General features: G+C 32.9%; 1 protein-coding gene across 4 annotated transcripts in view; it reads left to right on the forward strand.

Annotated features, from left to right (window-relative positions):
* The window catches only part of LOC138696913 (uncharacterized), a 2,004,918-nt gene that overhangs the window by 1,960,704 nt on the left and 24,190 nt on the right, over positions 1-20,024 (forward strand). For all 4 annotated transcript variants that reach the window (XM_069822391.1, XM_069822394.1, XM_069822395.1 and 1 more), the window contains 5 exons: positions 221-336; positions 5,838-6,012; positions 8,598-8,726; positions 12,829-12,956; positions 16,434-16,620. In XM_069822391.1, the coding sequence (XP_069678492.1) occupies positions 221-336; positions 5,838-6,012; positions 8,598-8,726; positions 12,829-12,956; positions 16,434-16,620 (735 nt within the window). The remainder of the gene's footprint in view (positions 1-220; positions 337-5,837; positions 6,013-8,597; positions 8,727-12,828; positions 12,957-16,433; positions 16,621-20,024) is intronic.

Consider the following 20,024-nt stretch of genomic DNA (forward strand, 5'->3'; position numbering starts at 1 on the left):
GGCAGTGAACTGCTTTTGCAGCGAAACTACAAACAACTTGTAACTGCTGCGGCTGGCTCCGTCTGTCTTTCTCTCTTTCAAGGTTTTTTTTAGCACTTTGTGAGCACGAGTTGCCCATCCATGCCCTTGTCAATCTTGACTTAAGAAGCAATGTGACTTAAGAATATGAAATATTGGAATGGAGTTGTACTGATGGCATCTGCTTTGTCACATGTTTCAGTATTGGAGAGCCGACCATGCGCTCCCAGTTCCTGGCGTACTTCAGCTTCACTCCCACGACCAGTATGCAGGGAGCCGGCTTCCAAGCCCGCGGCGGGAGACGCATCGAGCACACAGGTGTGGTCATGCTTTCATGAATCGTATCCTCGAATTATCAATAACCAGACATTTTTAACTTGAAACGTTTATACATTTAACGTTCTATAAATCTGGTCATACTTTCTTTTAATAAGGTGACATCATTGTGTTGTATTGTATTGTATCGTATTGTATTGTATTGTACATTGCGTGGTATTCATACATTGCTTCACAGCTAGAATATGGAACAAGTCAAAAAACGTAATACTATTATAAAGTCTTAATTTATAGTCACAGTCTAGATGAAATATATACAGAAGAGATTTACAATATAGTCTACTAGTACAACACAAAGTTTTAGTGTCAATTTCATGAAGCGTTATTGAATGTCATGTATTCACCTACAGAATAGAAGGCGTCAGAAATTAAGTACTTCTTTAATTTGGCCCTAAATAATATTATGTTTTGAGTTTCATTTTTTATATCGATAGGGAGGCTATTAAAAATTTGTACTGCCATATAACGCACTCCTTTTTGATAGCACGATAGACTTGCCGATGGAGTATGAAAGTCATTTTTGACGTGTATTTATGCTATGAACTGTTGAATTAGTTACAAAGTTTTCACGATTACATAAGAGGAAGATTATTAATGAAAATATATATATACTGACAAGCCATGGGCATCATTTGTAGTTTTTTTTAAATAGTCCTACACGATTCCCTAAGTTTGGCACCTACTATTATTCTAATTACTCTTTTTTGTAATAAAAATATACTGTTACTATCTGTGGAATTTCCCCAGAATATTATTCCAAAACTCATTACCGAGTGGAAGTATGCAAAGTATATTGTTTTTAAGGTATTGATATTTATTATCTTTTGCAGAGATCTAATAGCAAAACAAGCTGAATTTAGTTTGGGGGTAATTTCTTTAATATGATTTTTCCAATTTAATATATTATCGATTTTTAAGCCATGAAATTTGGATGTTGTTGTTTCTAATAGGGATCTATTTTTAATTATTGCGCTAGAAATTTGCGAGGTTGAATTTGCACAGGATTTAAATTGAATTATGTTAGTTTTGTTACAATTTAATACTAATTTATTGACTGAGAACCAGTCACTTATTTTGAAGAGAATTTCCTCTGTTGAAGATTGAAATGTGTTGGAGTTATTGGCTGTAATTACTATACTTGTGTCATCTGCAAATAATATGGGATGACTTATTTTAATTACAATAGAACAAACAAAAGACAAAACTTAACACATAACTACCCAAATAAAATAAATGTAATTTCTACACTTTCAAAACAAAATAATTCAAAATATAATGTAAAGTCTAGTGACTTAATTCTTTTGCAAAATTTTACGCCTTCGATTATTGACAGATTTACAACTCTCTGCACATTTATAAAGAAGATTCAAAATATTTTCTTCCATTTACAGGCACGTTAGAATCCAAAGCCACCATATTTTAAATATCCGTCTCCATTTTTAAGAAGAAAAATAAATCTTGAATCTCTATGGTGCATGAAATTAATTCAATTTTCTTTCGGGTCCAAGTCACTGGAAGGACTTGTGTAACATACAGTATATGTGTGTCCACAAGTCATTGGAGTTTTATACGAAGAATGGGACACAAGGACAAGAACTTCACAACTTTCAATCGGCCATTTCAACTTTCTCAGAAGCAATAATTCTTCGAGTCACACTCAGAAAGAAAAATCGCTATTTGGCTTTATAACCTCTTAAATCAAAGCGTTACCATGTCTGCGTGGGAAAGTTTACAAATGCGTCCTGAAGGTCTCCTTTTTCTCCATTTTGTGGGTTTCGATAGTGTGGCATAAACTCGATAGATAGTGCGTATATGTCATTTCATGCACACGAAAGTTTATTTAGTCTTCTCTTTTCAGAAATAATGTATGCTTTCATTCAAGAACCTTTTGATATACTAGCTTAAGGTCTCTCTAGTTACTAAGCTCATTCTGCTTAGTGTTATGGGCATATAACAGCGTAACTTCTAACATTTCAACCTCCTACACTGTTACAGTAGATTTATCACAAACGTAATAAAGATTTCCGTCATAAATCAGTGCATTTTCTTTTCACAAAGTATCAAATGCTATAAAATTTCTACGAATATATGCGATCTTTAAATACATAAAACTCCCTTTTCTATATCGAGGTGTTGAAGAAATCAATACCATGAATATACAGACTTTCTTGTTACTAAATATTTTATGTGTTCCGCAACATTTCAGTTATTCTGACATATTTCCACTTTATTTTTGTTGATCTATCGATTATAAGACATGTACGTACAAAATTAAATCATATACTACACATTCAAATAATAATAAAAAAAACAATTTTCTGCATTACGCAATTTTGTTTAGACTTCAGAGGCTAGCCTACTTACAGTATTACCACAGTCTAGTATAGACAGTCACGAAGTTTGAGTTGTGAGGGTGCTAGGTACAATAGACTGTGCCGGTACTATTTCGCATTGTCTGTAATAAGGCTATAGTAGCGATCCTAGAGGTTAGCAACTATCTATGGCAGTGGAGTGCGGTGCTATTTCTCGATGGGGAACTGGTCAGAAACAACACTAATAATAATAATAATAATAATAATAATAATAATAATAATAATAATCTGTTAATGCATATAGAGTGTTAGTTGGGAGTCCGGAGGGAAAAAGGCCTTTTGGGAGGCAGAGACGTAGAGGGAGGATAATATTAAAATGGATTTGAGGGAGGAGGGATATGATAATAGTGACTGGATTAATCTTGCACAGGATAGGGACCGATGGCGGGCTTATGTGAGGGCGGCAATGAACCTGCAGGTTCCTTAAAAGCCATCTGTAAATAATAATAATAATAATAATAATAATAATAATAATAATAATAATAATAATAATAATATTTATGATTTAGCAACATTATCAATTCCCTTTTTTTTACTTCATTTACAACTTAATCAAAAAAGAATATGTTAATGTAAAACATATTAATGATATTATATTATTATTATTATTATTATTATTATTATTATTATTATTATTATTGTTATTATTATTATTATTATTATTATTCCTAAATATATAATACCGTTAACTAAAAATAAATAAACCTCAATTAAACCTGCAATTTACCGCTTCACGAGCACCCAGTTAACCATTTCACAGAAGTATAGTAACTACTTTGGAAATGTCTTGTATAAGATTTTGTTTTAGTTTTAAGTTCTGTAAGAAGAACAGTAGGTTTGCCATTCAAAATAATCGCGCTTTTCTCAGCAACATTGATCGAATTAAACGCTCTCGACTTCAGCTGATCGATAACACAACACTCGCTGTCTTGGTTCGCAACAGAGCGCTCGCGCTCGGCCTCGTTGAAATTGGAACAGGCAGCAGTCATCTGTTCCATTGCCATTATTTCGTCAGATTTAACTCAGGCCGTGAATGGTTAAATCGTACGGATTTTTTTAGAACTATTGTATAATTTCACTCATAATATTATGTCACACGAAAAACTCTTCGAAATTAATTGTTTTCCGAATTATCACTATATAAATAAACTAGCTTGATGAAACAGTATATTCCACACTTCTCAATACTTTGCGAGGGAAGAGGTAACTCTACAGCTTCCAGCGATACTCGGGTAAGTTCGTGTCCGCTCGAGCCTGCTTCGGAGAAAACATAGCTTGAGACTCCCACTCACATCATCACGTACAGCAGACGAGAAGGGCTCGAGTCGTTTTCACTTCATTGCAATAAGCCTGCTAACGATAGCTGTTTTCGCTTTTCGAAAACTGCAAGTAGGTCTATCCTTTAGAATGAAGTATATCTCACAATCTCAGTTAAGGGGCAGGGAGGAAGGGAACAGCCTGTTCCCTCTGTTCCATGGAGGAATCGCCACTGATCTATGGGTGCATATTTACTAAGTATTGTGCTTCGTGACTGTATATACTAGACTGTGGTATTACTATTACAAGTTTGGAATAAAAAACAACTAATGTATAACGCAATACTTCGCACAGTTCACACCCGGTGCAGGTGTTAATAGTTATGAAACTTATCACAGGTGTAACTGCAAACCAATCTTCGTATTATCACAGCCTAGTATATGCAGTCACGAAGCTTGAGTTTTGAGGGTGCTAGGAACAATAGACTGTGGCGGTACTATTTCGCATTGTCTGTAATGAGGCGATAGTAGTGATCCTAGTGGTTAGCAACTATCTATGGATGTATATTTACTACGTATTGAGCTTCGTAACTGTATATACTAGACTGTGGTATTACTATTACAAGTTTGGGATAAAAAAAAACAACTAGGCCTACTGTATAACGCAATACTTACCACAATTCACATCCAGTGCAAACCGTTATGAAACTTATCACAGGTGTAACTTCAAACCAATCTTCGTATTATCTAAATATTTCACTTCACTTTCCACTGAAAAACACCATATACAACATAAGCTTACCGTTTCGGATAAAAACGTAACGTTTCTCACTATCGATATTTGAAATTGCGCCGTTTTCGTCTTTTGTTTTGTTTGTCTTCTGTTACACACAGTGCTGACAAATAAAAATTGCTTTAAGTGTACCGTGTGTTTTTCACAGTTTGTTATTTTCATAGGCGTTATACTACTGCTTAATAAATATTATAATGCTACTAGTTCTGAATTTAACAATAACCTATCAACTATTGGTTTAGTAATGGGGTACCTACCAGCTGATTTTCTTCTTTTAATGTAGCTAACGTGAAGTTACTGGGATATTATTTCTGGATTAGGCTTACGTGTGTTTCTACAAGAAACATGGAGTAATACAATGTCGACGATGTTCCGGTAAAAGCACAGTCTAGTATATACAGTCACGAAGCTTGAGTTGTGAGGGTGCTAGGAACAAAAGACTGGTGGTACTATTTCGCATTGTCTGTAATGAGGCGATATTAGCTATCCTAGTGGTCAGCAACTATCTATGGATGCATATTTACTACGTATTGAGCTTCGTGACTGTATATATTAGACTGTGGTAAAAGGGCTTAACCCTCATTTTTTGAAATGTAACTAATTAAAATTTAATTACAAAAGTAAATGTGTTTTTTGACAATTATGTTTACTAAACATTCTTTCATATAAAGTAAGTAATAATAATGTACTAAAATTTAATTATAGCTGTGGGATAAGCCTTTTTACCTGAACACCGTCGACGTGGTTAAAGATCTACTTTTTCACATTTTGTAACCTCAGATGGCACTAAGTGTGATTTCACGGCAACAAAGCTGCCTTTTGGCTGTCTAATAATTCTGTGTCGTTTCCTTTTTCCTAATAATTAATGGGTACTTTTAATTTTCATTATTGACACAAGTGTCTTTTTTTATACTCCATACAGAGGTTTTGACAGGATACAAATTGGCGGAAGAGTTAACAATGAAGAAATAATTTCATTATGTTATTTTAAGGTTTAGGTATATATTATACGTACTGTACACTCCAATAATGTTACTTAAATGAAATATTTATATCTTTCAGAATGTGATTGGCTGTACCAGGATTTCTCGTGTCGTGAACCTGGTTCCTGTGTGCTTGCAAGTCCTGGCTACCCAGGGCTATATCCCCCAAACAGACAGTGCAAGTACCTCATCACCACGAGCTCAATTCACACCCAGGTCCTAATCATTTTCACAGCCTTGCTCCTTCCCCACAAGTAAGTTCATAACTCTGGCATGTTTACAATCTACGCATGTCGCAAACAATTTTCATTTGTGTACATAATTCAAACCAGAAAAGGAACAGAAACGTATTCTTACTTCTAGACGTGTAAATAACCTGAATCTCCCAATTAAAAATGAATTAATATTATCTGTAGTCATTTTTATATAAACGAATTTTAAATTTTATGTAGGTACATATTTGCATTTTATATATTAATTTGCAGAATAAAATAACACAAGTTTTTAATTTCATGTATTTTTTTAATATTTACGAAATGCACTAAAAGTATTTATTGATACCATTTAAATCATGATAAATGATAATACTTGCGTCTTATGTCTGTAACTACAAAACATTATTTTTAAACTTACATTTAAAACTGGTCAACGTAAACAAAGCCTTTTTGTTCCTGCAAAATGTGGAACTCTATCAGCCATGTTCTTGAAAATATGTCGCCCATTTAATACCCACATTCAGTTTATCATAGTTAAAATCATTTAACCATAAATTTTGAAATGCAGGACAATAATAAATTGGTGTCACATGAACAAATTACAAGAGACATGGGGCATTTATGTTAAAAAAGGACTGCTTAAAATCCTATAAATTTAATATAATCTAGGTACGAATTTCTGGCAATTCTATTAGCTTGTATTGGATTGGTGCATCAGTTCGTAACGTTTTTCTGTAGGTACTTTCATTCATTTAATAGTACACAATAACATCATTAACACCATAATATTGAACTAAATGCTTAATTAATCAAAAACAACAATGGAATAATTGACAATTCATGAACTTGCATTTATACCAACTCATAAAACAACAAATGTTAGAAAAACGCTATGAACTTATACACCAATCCACTACTTTTCTCTTTATAGAAAGGGCAGAAATAAATGTCTAATTCAAAGGTCAACTTAACAATATGAATGCCTTTAACGAGAAATTTATTTTTCTTTACAACAGTTAAAACCTAGACAGTTACATCAATATGCCACACTCTAAACAGTTACATGATTTAGATAATTTATCTGACAATCCTACTTGTCTGTGGTGTAATAATCATGATGAAGATCTGGAACACATTCTTCTATACTGTCCATCCATAAACCTACTTGTCTGTGGTGTAATAATCATGATGAAGATCTGGAACACATTCTTCTATACTGTCCATCCATAAACCTACTTGTCTGTGGTGTAATAATCATGATGAAGATCTGGAACACATTCTTCTATACTGTCCATCCATAAACCTACTTGTCTGTGGTGTAATAATCATGATGAAGATCTGGAACACATTCTTCTATACTGTCCATCCATAAACCTTTGTCTGTGGTGTAATAATCATGATGAAGATCTGGAACACATTCTTCTATACTGTCCATCCATAAACCTACTTGTCTGTGGTGTAATAATCATGATGAAGATCTGGAACACATTCTTCTATACTGTCCATCCATAAACCTTTGTCTGTGGTGTAATAATCATGATGAAGATCTGGAACACATTCTTCTATACTGTCCATCCATAAACCTTTGTCTGTGGTGTAATAATCATGATGAAGATCTGGAACACATTCTTCTATACTGTCCATCCATAAACCTACTTGTCTGTGGTGTAATAATCATGATGAAGATCTGGAACACATTCTTCTATACTGTCCATCCATAAACCTTTGTCTGTGGTGTAATAATCATGATGAAGATCTGGAACACATTCTTCTATACTGTCCATCCATAAACCACAAAAGAAGTAAATTAAAATCATCAGGACCAGTTGCAGAAGACACAGCCCTGCTGTATATATTGACTACATCCCAACTCTGGCTACTAGCAACAGGCATCTATAATGAACACCAATCAAAATGCCCCTCATTTCTCGTGAAAAACAACAACTGAATAGACTACAGTGGACTAAAGTGGACTTTATGTTGTCAGCAAACAGCTGGATACATTAAAAAGATTGATTGATTGACCTTAGCTCTAAACTCTTCATTTCGACTTGAGTTTAAACAATGAATCTTAAGTAGGGTGGGTTGGCGTAATTTGAGTATTAAAAAAAAATAGGTTTTTTTTTTTTTTTTTTTTTTAGTTTAGAAACCTATAGCCTGTTCTGGTATGTGTTTGATGACTGGATTAAGATTTATTCAATAAATTGTAACTTACCCAAATTACCTCTCTATATTCAAATGATCCCAACTCACCATATTGAGATATTTTTACAAAAATTGAGTTCAGGAGAATTAAACATTTTCAAACTCTACCACAATAGGAAGTACAGATCAATGCTTATAATTTTTTTTAACTAAATACAATCAGAACTTTAGAATGTTCCATTACTTCATCTAGTAATCACACAACTCTTTTTAAATTTGATTATGTTCATTATGGCTCAATTAAATTATATTTCATTTTGATACTTTTCTTAACTTTCACATCAAACTTACTTAATAATTTTCAGACATTGCTGATGTGTGAATGAAATACTGAAATTCCTTTTTTTATCTATTTGCATTCCGCAAATTGATAATGTAAGTCATGAAGACTGGTGACTGACACAGAGTCTGTATTTCAGTCACTGCGGCACAGACTACATAGCCATCTACCAGGGTTCAACACCGTCCAGCCACCTCCTCACCACTGTCTGCGCCAATAGAAGAACTCAGCTACAGTACCCAGGCCCCAACCTCCTCCTCGAGTTCAGGTAACAGTTGCCTTACTTTCATTAACCCTCGCAACTTAGCTGCTCTAGAATTTCATGCTACTTATCTGAGGTCCTTTTTGTCCCTAAGGATATTTGTTGTTAATAATTAGGATATTTTATAGCTTAATTAATTTTTATAAAGAGTATAGGCAAATTTATTGCACCTACATTTACTCACTATGTTTAAACAATAAATTAATTAATTAAATTAGTTTAACCTCCTGAGTTCTGAGAATTTTGTTGTTATATTTTTTAAGTTCGATATAATTGAATGTGTGCATTCAAGAAGGTGACTTTTCCAAAAGGGGAAGTTTTCAGGAGAAGGTTAAAACTGATTTGTATTTGTACTTAATGTAAATAGAATTCATTGCTTATAATACTTCAGAAAGGCAGACATTACCATAGTCTATTGATATGTTGTAATAAAGAAGTTGTACAATAAGACATGTGACTACAAATCAGTTTTAATCTTCTCCTGAAAACTTGCCTTTTGGAGAAGTTACCTTCTTGCATGCGCATATTCAATTAGGCCTATACATTTCAAAAAAGGTCACTAAAATGAGGAAAAATGGTGAAAAAATCTACACGTTACAGTTAGGACGCAACTGCAGCTATATTATACTCTACTTTTGATCTCTGCACATACATCTTATATCATAATCAGTGAGGGAAGTGGGAAAAAACCAGAGGCGGTATGCTACTCCAAGATTTTCCCCTGGAATACCTCGATTTGAAAAGTCATACCTCTCCCTTACAACATAAACGTACATGATGTATACAATAAATTGTTTCATGCTATCAGTAACGCGAATCTTTGAAGCTTACAGAAAACATTAAATTTCTTAATAAAATAATTTCAAGTTACTTTAGTTATTTGCTAGATTATTTTGCAATGTCCATTGAGACTTATCATTTAAAATAATGTTAAAGCTTCGAAATGCCTTACTTAATTATAAATAAAAAGTGCAACAACAACAAAAATGACACTGTCACTAAATTGGTAACAGTGGTCACCACAAGCTACAGAGCACAGCCTTCTATACTTGAAATACTATCATTGTAAGCATTCCAGGTGTTAACTTATCAAAATAAACGTGTCTAAATATATGTTGAATACAGTTCCTGAAGGCAGTGGTTTAGTAGCTTACTCTTTGTTGTGAAAAAATTAAGAAACAAATTTTTACTGATCACATTTTTTCATGACGGTATGTCATTTTTCACTAACGGCATATCTTCTGGCCATAGAAACCAGTGGAGATATTCCATACCGTCGCATACCGTCTCACTTCCCTCACTTATCATAATAATTTATGAAGTAAGTTATAGTATAGTATAGGAGGTTAATGGCACACTTTTATTCTGTATCTGTGTTCTTATTTTTAATTACCAGAGAACACATTCACTGTCTTGAAATGAAACACAAAAAGGAAATTGTTATTGCATCAAGTGTTAATTATTATGTTTAGACAATTAATTAATTCTCATCACCTGCTCCAGTAGAAAGAAAAAGTAGCTCATTTTACAAATACAAATAATTACACTTGAACTCACAACATTTTACCCGTAACCTACATGACAGTTCGCTGTACACATTTGTTTCATTTGTTCACTTTTCAAAGTATGTGTATTTACTTTGCTTACAGCAAAACATTATCACTTCAAAATAATTTTAACTAGAAAATAAAGACGTGTTCTATAGCTGGGGTCATCCACGAACCCAAGCAATAAACATGAAAAAATAATCAATATATAATTATGAAATAATAATGTTAATTGTAAAGGAAACTAAAATAACCAATAAGAGCATATCTAGGTTACTGGAACGTTTCGGAGTAGGCTATATGGATGCAGAAATTAACAATAAAATATGGTGTGGGGTCATAAAGGACCGCTGGTAAGTGTCGAGGGATAACTAGCTAGTGTCATCCTCAGTTCTGTGATAAAAAACCTCTACAATCTAATAGGCTTACACATGTTACATCTACATCTACGCAGAATAACATTGTAATAGGAGGAGGACGACGGGTATAATTAATATGATTAATATGAGAAAGGTAAGGAAGTTAGTAATAATAATAATAATAATAATAATAATAATAATAATAATAATAATAATAATAGTAATAATAATAATAATGATGATGATGATGATGATGATGATGATGATGATGATGATAATAATGATAATAATAATACCGGTAATAATAATAATAATAATAATTTATTTCTTTTTTTTTTTTTTTTATTTAGAATATTAACGTGCAAAACAACAGCACAAGGTCAATTACAGTTTAGCACAAGATACAAAACAAAACAACAACAAATGAGATGAGAATGAATGATAGAAAATGGCAGTGAGAAGAAATACAATCAATATAATAGTCAACATTAATCATTGACCAAATGCAACAAAATAAATAGCAATATCCAACATATAATAAAAGATATTAAATAACCAGTAAGGATATATCATGATAAAACTAAAAAAGTAGGCCTATATACTACACATTAAATGGATCCAAGTTCAATCCATGCAAATTAGCATAATTTATACATCTATAGACCGGAGAGAGAGAGATTTAGAATTTCTATTGTAAAAAATGTTATGAAATCTTAAACCCTTAGCAGGAAGACGAAGACTGATATTACTTAAATGAATGATTCACAATCAATATCACCCTTAATGACTTTACAAAAAAATAAATAATCAAGATCTTGACGTCTGGCAAATAGACTACAGCAGTTAACATATTTATAGTTAATCTCATATTTACAATCATCGGAATTTGGTAAAAATCTATGAGAACACAAGGAAATAAATTTTCTTTGAATATTCTCCAATTTAGCCGAGTCAGTGGAAGTAATGGAGTTTCATGCAACAGATGCATAATAATAATAATAATAATAATAATAATAATATGATGATGATGATGTACAAAATTTAGTGAATTTTCTGGTTATTTTTACTTCTGATTTCAGTGATCACCTGGTGATTTTTACTCAACGAGCTGAAATATACTCTCAATTCTAGCTCATTGTTTCTACTCCTTGCTAGTGAGAAAATTGCTTTTCCGTTGGCAACTAGCCTATGATGATCACACCTCGAAATATGTCCACCAGATGCAGGGGCGCATGCTAGTCACGAAAGTTAGGCTTGCTCTTTTATTCATAGGAGAAGATGGGAGGATATAATAATTCATAATTAATAAAAATAATCAGACCCACATAAATAATTTATTTTATAATTATGAAATCATTATGAGTCTTGGATCATATTCGCTTATCAGATGTAGAAGTTCGATATAATATAACAAACATGGCCAACAAAACAGTTTATTTAGTTTTTTCGACCCTGCCAATCAATGCACATTGTTGTATTGAGCTGCACTGAACGAGCGCACATATTCTCTATAATGTCTGTCTTCTCTTGAATAGTCCTTCGGGAAAATGGATTTAATAATAAGGTTTCAATGACACACAATTCCGAACTCATTGCAATACTTCAAATTAATGTTTAAGAATTAATAATACATGCAGCAGCTAACACATGCATTCCCCTCATACAATTACATTGCACTCACAAATCACAGCACATTCCCGCTATCAATACTGCTCTGTGTAACGTTAAATAGTCGTTGGTGTAGCTCTCGGACCAGAGCTTCAAACAACACATGGTGCGCCTAGGACGGACTACAGGAGGAAGGCACTTGCGCGCGCATCATATTCTCGCTATTTCCACGACTTTCCTGTAGCTCCGAGAAACGAGCAAGAGTTGCGATACTTGCGGTGTGTAACCTGCGGATGGTATTACGCCTATACAGTATTCCAAAAAATCAAAATAAATTTTAATGTACGTAATCCCATTTTGAGAAATACACATTCTACGAAAATATTGGGCTTGCATAGCAAGCATAGCATGCCCTGAGAAATCGCCCCTGACCAGATATCTACCACCTCCCATACCAGTATCACGGACACATTTTTCATGGACAGATTTGTTTCACAGGCATAAAAAAGGAACAGATGTAATGGCACTTTTCGCCCACTCTGTACTATTTTCTGAAATGTATTCGTATGAGATTTATATTGTGTTCTTTCGCAGCTCAGGACCTCCTGTACCTCCTTACGACTACAATGGATTCCTGGCTACACTTGAATTCATAGAGAAAATATCAAGTACAGAATCATCCAACATTTTGCCAGTAAAGACGACAGAACCCGGTGTTATGAGTAAGTCATGTCAGATTCAGTACCATATTTAAATAAAACAAAACTGTCAAGTGAAAATGCTTAAGCTTTCATAGTCAATATGCCTTTCTTTCTTTCTTTTTTCTCTTCCTTTTTATTTCTTTCTTCTTTTGTGCTTGTCTCAGATTTTTTCTCTAAAACTAGAATGTTAATTTGTTTACTAGACAGTGTGGATTAGCTTAATTATCTACTAAATGTAGTTTTTCAGACATAGAGAACTCATTCAATTGATCGCTTGCTTATATTTTTAGAGATTGAGTCTATCCAGCATTCACTAAGGTAATTGGCGCAGCCTAACTACATTCTATAATAAAATATAGTTTAGGCCTAATATTCTAAGGCAACTCGTCTGAAGCTAAATATATTCCTGTTTTACAAAAGAAAACTATAAGACTTGAATAAAAAGGACATGATGTAATAGTAATATGCGTTACAAGAGCGGTATGTTGAAGTTTTCATATTCGAGGAAAAGTTTGAAAAAGCAAAACGTAGTTGAGCTTTTTTAATTTCCGAGAATTGAAAGAAAACATATCGTTCGTGTATCGTACATTATTTTGTGCGAAGATCGTTTATTACATACCTGAAAGAGGAATTTCTAATTAGTTGCAATGAAATCTCCATCTTGGTTTCTATTCAATGACGGCAAATTTGCAAAACAAAAATATCTATCTTCAACATTGTTGCTTTAAAATATCTTCTGTGTTTACTATACTCCAGCAATCCGTGATATACGTCTGTCTTTTTTTTCCCTCAGTCTATAAATGCGAACTTAAAACAAATGGCTTCCTTAATGTTACATGCATCACGAATGCAGTAACTTTAGTGGAGTTGTAGAGTTTACTTAATTTTTGCAAATATTTAAAAACAATAATTAACAGTGCAATTTAGGTGAAATTTCTGTGGTAAGTTTCCAATTTATAATTATTAGTATATTGAACGTCTCTAAAAATAATATGTTAAAAGCCTAAAGCAGTAAAACCAATATATCACTTAAGGGGTAAGAAGAGGGAAATTGTTATGTGTGTTAGGTTGGGAATACTGAATATGGGATTTTAGACTTACCACGGATTGGTTTTGTGCGGAAACCAAGCAAATACGCACGATCTCGCACAAAAATATTTTCCAAAATTTACAAATAATGACCTTACTTTGATGATGTTTTATATCAAAAACCGGAATTAATGAAAAGATATAATCTTTTTCCTGAAGTTTTAAAAGGTGTTCCTTATTTTTGGTTTACGAGACGATATAAGCCAATTAGTAGAATTAATAAAAATATTGTTCTGATAATTGTTCATATTATGATTCTCGATGTATACACGTTTAGCCTTCTGGAGTTAAAACGTTAAAAATGTTACAATTTTTAAAAATAGATATGATAGACAGACCCCTTTTAACACCGATGTGGTGTCATCTTCATTGTCCTTCAAAGTACTGCTGCTCCAGCTGGTCATGATTTCCGTCATTTGCTTTCGTCATATAGTTTTTGACTTGTTCCAAATCTGAAAACTGCAATACTGTTGTAAGAGGTGGTATAGGGATTAGTATAGGCTAAATGATATGGAAACGAAAAGAAACACGAATAGAATCTCCATCTACCTTCTGTTAGTCTTAGCTGTTACAAAACAAAAAGGAATTCACTATGCACTTCTTAAATTATCTTAAAGCTTTGAGCTGCCAGAAGAAAAAGTTTAGAACAGAATTAACATAATTCCTCCATACTGATGCTTATCTTGGAGCAACAGTAACAAATATGAATGACACTCGGGAGGAAATTAAACGCAGAATAATTATGGGAAATCCTGTTATTATTCGGTTGAGAAGCTTTGTCATCAGTCTGCTGTCAAAAAATCTGAAAGCTAGAATTTATAAAACAGTTATATTACCGGTTGTTCTGTATGGCTGTGAAACTTGGACTCTCACTTTGAGAGAGGAACAGAGGTTAAGGATGTTTGAGAATAAGGTTCTTAGGAAAATATTTGGGGCTAAGAGGGATGAAGTTACAGAAGAATGGAGAAAGTTACACAACGCAGAACTGCACGCATTGTTTTCTTCACCTGACATAATTAGGAACATTAAATCCAGACGTTTGAGATGGGCAGGGCATGTAACAAGTATGGGCGAATCTAGAAATGCATATAATATATATTAATGACTTATTAAAAATTGACTTACAACAATACAATGGTGTTCACTATTCTTATGCAGATGACACAGTTTTACTTTTTGGTGGAAAAACCTGGTATGATGCATATAATAATTCTAATAATGGACTTAAATTAATAAAAAAAATGGTTTGACATAAATTACCTTTCTATCAACGAAAATAAAACCATAATTATTCCATTCTCATTATCTGAAAAATGTAACAAACCTCCTACATCTATATTAAGTATTAAATTACAGAATTCTGATTGTTGTCTTATACAGTGTAAATGTCCGATTATTAAAGAGTCCTCTGAAGTTAAGTATTTAGGCATAATTTTCGATAATCATTTAAAATGGAACCAACACATTAATTACCTTTGTAATAAATTACGTAAAATAGTATATTATTTTGTTTTATTGTTAAGTTTATTACGCACAATATATTTAACTTTATTTCAATCGGTAATTATGTATGGATGGGGTAGCTCATTTAAATCCAATTTTAATCCACTTTATTTATTACAGAAGAAAATAATTAAAATATATCTTCATAAACCTATTGATTTTCCATCTCAAAATTTGTTTTTAGACTTTAATGTACTTAACGTAAGACAGATTTATTACGGTATATTGTCTTAATAAAATTCATACATAAAAATCGAAATAATTTTGAATTGTATTCTCATAGTTATGAAACAAAAGGTATGAATTCTTTAAGATTGTTTGAACCAAAATGCAACACTGTTACAGTATTTAATCATAGTAGTAATTTAGGCCCAAGAATATATAACAAATTTAGATTTAAATATCCTAATGTTGTCAATTCTAACAGTTCTAGTATTTAATTTAAAAAGTTATGTATGGATTTTATAAAAATTGAAAAATTGTAAATTTAAATTTATATACTATAATTGCATAGTAGACATAAGACAAATTGTATTGTAATTGCCCCTGAGCACGAGTTCTCCTCTTTCAGGGGCGAGCTAAAGTTTTTTCTGTATATATTATATGTTATGTAATAATTATTAGCAAAATAATAAATAAATAAATAAATAAATAAATAAATAAATAAATATAGAGTGTTAGTTGAGAGGCTGGAGGGAATAAGACCTTTGGGAATGCCGAGACGTAGATGGGATGATAATATTAAAATGGATTTGAGAGAGGTGGGATATGATGATAGGGACTGGATTAATTTTGCTCAGGATAGGGATCGATGGCAGGCTTATATGAGGGTGGCAATGAACCACCGGGTTCCTGAAAAGCCATTTGTAAGTATTACCGTAATATTGTAATTATTTGCGTTTGCAGTGGATGGAACAAGTGCCCCTCGACATGCGACACTGAAGCCTGGATGTGATATTTTATATTCTGGAAATGATACGAGATCTGGACATTTCAACAGCAGATCATTATCTTGGAGGCCTACCTGCAGCTTAACGTTTCTTGGAAGAAATACAGACATTGTACATGTGTCACTTTTCAACTACATGCTCAAGTTGGTAACACTTCTTTATTTTTATCCTTGCAAAATGCGTATCAAGTTTAGATTACAATGGTAATATTGAAATATGGACAGAAATGTAGAGGCGTTGGTGTGATTACAACTAAAATTCTACATGTGATGCGAGACTTACTTTGCACCATGTAGTAGTTGTTAATTACGTTTTAAATTAAGGTTACCAGATTTCTTTTTCACAATTTTTGGGGACTGATATTGACATATAAAATATATTTTTAACATTTATGTTAGACTGTCATTCACTTATATTGTATTTACATGAATTGAAGAATTAAAATACTGGTACTCATTCTATTTAAAGATTAAAATACTGTTTTTTTTTTTTTTTTTTTTTCGGTAGAGTCAAATTTTTTTAGAAAATCTTCTCTATTCGTAGATCTCAATTTTCAAGCAAATTTCTCACAGGTTATTCTGAAGCATGACTCGAACAGTTTCTAAATTCATTCTGGCTTTTAGAATATCCAATCCATATCGGACCGTATCATGCTCATTGAAGAAAAAACTTTCCATTGAAGCATTAGTTCCAAGAATAGATGGAAATAGGGAATCATTTTCTCAGAAAAAAAATCTAAATTCCTCTCCATTTTGAGCAAAAGGTAGAATTTTACTTCATTCAACTTTCCCATTTTCTCTGAAGTCAGTAGTTCTTCAAGTAAGATTTCATCAAATAAACTATCTTCATCCAGGTCAAGTTCCATCTACATTTGAAGAAAAATAATGGACTGCCTCTTCAAATTTTTCTCTTTCTAGAGCAGGTTTCAGTATTATAAGTACATTTCATAGATATGTGTCTTATATTGTGAATAACATAAACATGTTGTTGTTGTTTTCTAATGCCAGGCGTTTGACAATAAAGTCATTTGACCTCTTGCACTCCAATATTTTTCAAAGATATTATCATGGTCAGCCACTGAAGCACAGATTTTGAGGTGTTACGAATCCATTTCTTGGTTTGAGTTGCACAATGGGCAGCTAGGGGACTGATATATTCCAATTCTATGCAGGTGTTTGGCCAAACAATCATGGCCTGTTGCCAATCTAAATGCAGCTACAGACGATTTTCGTGGTAAATCGGGAATTAACTCTGGATTATGATGCAGAGAGTTCCATTTTTTCCCTTGTGATTCTGTTATCAAATTTTGTTTGTTGAAGTCGTAGTATGTAGATTATATAACATAAACATAAAATAGGATATTCAACAGCATTTTCTTAAAACCGTAAGAGCTACTGAGACTTCTGTTCTGAAATAAGAGCCACTTCTTCTAAAGATGCCCGGAAATTGCGTAATTGATGGCGGAATAAATTTTTATTGAATTAAATACTATTATAGTCACAATCATGCCATGGTATGAAAGAAAAATTTCACAACCTCGAGCGGGAATCGAACCTGCGACTTCCTGGTCTCCGGTCAGGCGCTCTACCACTGAGCTATCGAGTTCGTCTCACGCCAAAGGTTCGGAATTATCCTTTCATACTGGCGACTCATTAATATGTCACATCAATGGACGTATATACATCACCAAACATCGTAAGATGAAGATTAAATTTTTATTGTCCTGGAGTTCAGTTTTTTATAAGATAACAATATGGACTCGATTGCAGTTAAGTTCTCAACTTCAGTTTGATTATGACTAGGGTTGCCAACTTTTTTAAGAAAATACAGGAGACTAAGGAATCAGCAGAATTTCACATAGAAAACTTGGTAAATTATTCAGTTAAATTATATAAAAAAACGTTACTCGACACTTTTGCTTAAATTAAGAGTATTTCGAGACAGGTTTTATCTCGCGTAATGGTTTTTAATAATTTATTTTATAAATTGAAAAAAATTCTCTGTAATTGAAGTTGATTGCGATTAGCAGTTCTCAGCTGTTTAGATGTGTTGCGCTCCTGTTTCAAACATCTGTCCACTTCTCTTTCTCTCTGTCAGCATTATTACTTGATAAGATTAGAACAAAACTCACTAATTTTTTTTTTCTTTTCAAATTTCCAATATATATATGTTTTTTAACCTGGTCAGCATTGAAACCCATTTCTGCTAAACATTTACCTTCTATAGAGACTGCACATTTTAATTCACGTCTGGAATGACAAAATTCATCATGTGAATCATCTTCATTCAGGGCAAAATTAAATGTTGAAAATAAAACTTCTACATTATGAAAAAAATAAGGGAGGAAAATGCTCGAAGAGAAAAAAAATACGGGAGCCGGGAGACTGTTGAAAATTACTGCCAAATACGGGAGGGTTGGCAATCCTAATTATGACATATGATAAAGCTGCAAAGTTGCATTAGCAAAATTTATCACAGCAATGTGCAAGGATCATTAAACCATATAATATGATATGATTTATTGTCACTCAATCGTTTGGTCCTGCTGGCCCTTCACATTCCTGTGTTCGGGCCATCATTCCCATTCTTTTACTATTTACATTAATTTTAAACTTAGTGGACGACTCATGTACTTATCTTCCTTTATTCAACACTGTGTGCTTCCTTGTCCATTCTTTTCTCGTATCACTTCATCTATTTCGTACTTTAATCATCTGACACTATTTATCATTCTAGAACCTATCTAATCTAATTCCACTATCCCTAACACTTCATTTACTATTAAGTTCAGTCTCTATTTTCACGTACTATTCCTTACCATTTCTATCTCTTCCTTATTCTCGTAAAATATTTTTCGTATTCTCTATCCCACCTGCTACCACATTCCTTTCTTCCCTACTTCGTAGACCTTACTGAGATGTAACATGGTTAATTCCTACTCCTCGCTCACTTCACTTTTTACATCACTTCACTATTTCATTTACTACCTTTACAAAATATTCTTACACTTTACACTATTTACAACATTATGATCTTCTCATTCTTCCTTCCCCTCTACACGCCATCCTCTTTCTTTTCAATATCCTTTGTCATTTGTCCACCACTTACACAGCATTTTCTTAAACTGTACCGTACGTTAGTTGTTTTTAATATTACACATTTGTTTCCCACTCTCTGTTTGCTTTTCATTACCTGTGTTTCCCTTACTAGTGGACACATCTTTTCTTTCCACTTTATCTTCTTTCCCTGCCTTCTCTTTAGTCTTCTCCTGCTGACCTATATGAAGCGTGCATTTCCATAACGTTGTAAGTGCCGAAACCGGAAAAATATATTTTTTCATATATACCAGTTGTAGGTGCCCTGTTTGACAATATTACGAAAGGTTATGAAGAAAGTGTTGCTCAAAGTAATAAAGTAGTGCACTTTCAGGTTGTGCAAGTCACAACGTTGGATGTACTGTATAGCACTATTTTTTGTTTGTACAGATCAACTTTACAGATTGGCACTTACAATGTTCTGGAAATGCACGCCTCATATATTTTGATTA

The sequence above is a fragment of the Periplaneta americana genome, chromosome 3 (assembly GCF_040183065.1).
Source record: "Periplaneta americana isolate PAMFEO1 chromosome 3, P.americana_PAMFEO1_priV1, whole genome shotgun sequence".
Classification (NCBI taxonomy): Eukaryota; Metazoa; Arthropoda; class Insecta; order Blattodea; family Blattidae; genus Periplaneta; species Periplaneta americana.